This window comes from Malurus melanocephalus, unplaced genomic scaffold (assembly GCF_030028575.1).
Source record: "Malurus melanocephalus ecotype Western Australia unplaced genomic scaffold, MMel_1.1 scaffold_6610, whole genome shotgun sequence".
NCBI lineage: Eukaryota > Metazoa > Chordata > Aves > Passeriformes > Maluridae > Malurus > Malurus melanocephalus.
This window is the reverse complement of record NW_026629841.1, coordinates 1-1462: the sequence shown is the minus strand read 5'-3', so window position 1 is coordinate 1462 and position 1462 is coordinate 1. Positions and strand designations below refer to the sequence as shown.

Below are 1462 nucleotides of genomic sequence, written 5' to 3'. Positions count from 1 at the left end.
ACCTCTACAGGATGAAGCATTGTATTTGGGATTTCAGGTATGTCGTTTGTCATTGGGGAAAAGAGCTCTGGAAGAAAGGCCAGAACCATCTGCAATGCACAGTGATGGCCCTCGATTCCTTGGGAAGAGCTCTGAGCTACCTCAGAATTCTCCGTGTTCAAATCTCATGGACTCTGCTCCAGGACCACCCAGGTTTCTGCTAAAGCACAGCTGGATTTTCTGATACTGAAGTGGCACGGAAGTACTGGGCAGAATCCTGGGGCTTCAGGGCCCACAGGGACAGGGATGACTYGGACTCGGAATTGTTCTTTGACAGCAAGGCTCGACCCTCGATTGCTGGCCCGCTTTAATTGACAGAAGAATATGGGCCAATACAAGACACCCACTCGAAGATGCCTCCGAATGACTGACGGTACCACCGAATATCATAATAATGAAAGCTGAATCCAGATCCACGGCAGGAGAGGGTCACGGAATCCCCGGYCGCTCGCAGCCCTCCGCCAGCCTCCTCCAGCCTCATCTGTGCCCAGAGCCCTGCGGAAGGAGAGCGTGCAGGGAGCGAGCACGAAGTGAGGAGGTTCTCCAGGTGTGCCGGTTCCCCCGATCCCGGCACAGTCAGAGCCGCCGCTCCGCTCCCTCCAGGAGCGATGCCCCTGAGCCCACACCGGGTTGTGCTGGGCCGGCGGGCGGACCCGGGCAGAGTCTGAACCTGTCCGTGTCCCTCTCCCGTTCCCGGCCGCTCCCGCTCTCTTTCCCCCTGCCCCCGCCCCGTGCTCGCTGCCCTCCCCGCCCGGCTCTCACCTGCCGGCCACAGGGCCAAAGCCAAGGCCAGCAGCCCCGGTCCCAACCCGGCCCACATGGTGACCGGCCCCGGCTCCGCCGCAGCCGCCCGGGAGCCGAGCGGAGCCGCGCTCGGGCCGCTGCCGCCCGGCCCCGCCTCTGCCCGCCCCCGGCACACCCAACCCGGGCCCCGGGGCCGCGGGCACAGAGCAGCGCTGCGCACACGGAGAGCGCGTTCTGCCAAAGGGGCCGTGGGCAACTCGCCCAGAAATTGGCCCTTGTAGAGAAGAATGTCACTGGGATCCTGGGCTGCCTTAGCCACAGGGATGTTTCCTGCACMTGCCTTTGCCTGACAAGGKCCCCGGGGAGCCGGTGTTAGAAAGAGAAGCTGAGAGATCTGTGTTGCCTRTSTGTCRGTTTTTGGTCCACTCTGCTGCATAGCTGCTCCAGGGTGATACTTGTTGCGCAGTAATACGTTGCAGCGTCCCCTTGCTTGACCGCCCAGATCCGCAGTGTGAATCTGTTCTCGGAGGTGTCCACTGATCCCTTAAATCGATGTTGGAAATCKTCTCCGTAGATACCACCCTCCCTGTAAATCCATTCCAGAGTGCCCCGTGGGCCCTGACGGTACCAGTACATGAAGTATTTGCTCATATCACCTCCCTTCATGATGCACTGGAAG

At 60.7% G+C, this 1462-nt stretch overlaps 1 protein-coding gene across 1 annotated transcript; it reads right to left on the bottom strand.

Annotated features, from left to right (window-relative positions):
* Positions 1 to 199: 199 nt before the first annotated feature.
* Positions 200 to 1456, bottom strand: LOC130588563 (uncharacterized). The gene is given in 2 exon segments (XM_057389472.1): positions 200 to 534; positions 802 to 1456. Coding segments are annotated over 2 exon segments (753 nt in total). The 5' UTR covers positions 1220 to 1456.
* Between the last annotated feature and the right edge of the window lie 6 nt (positions 1457 to 1462).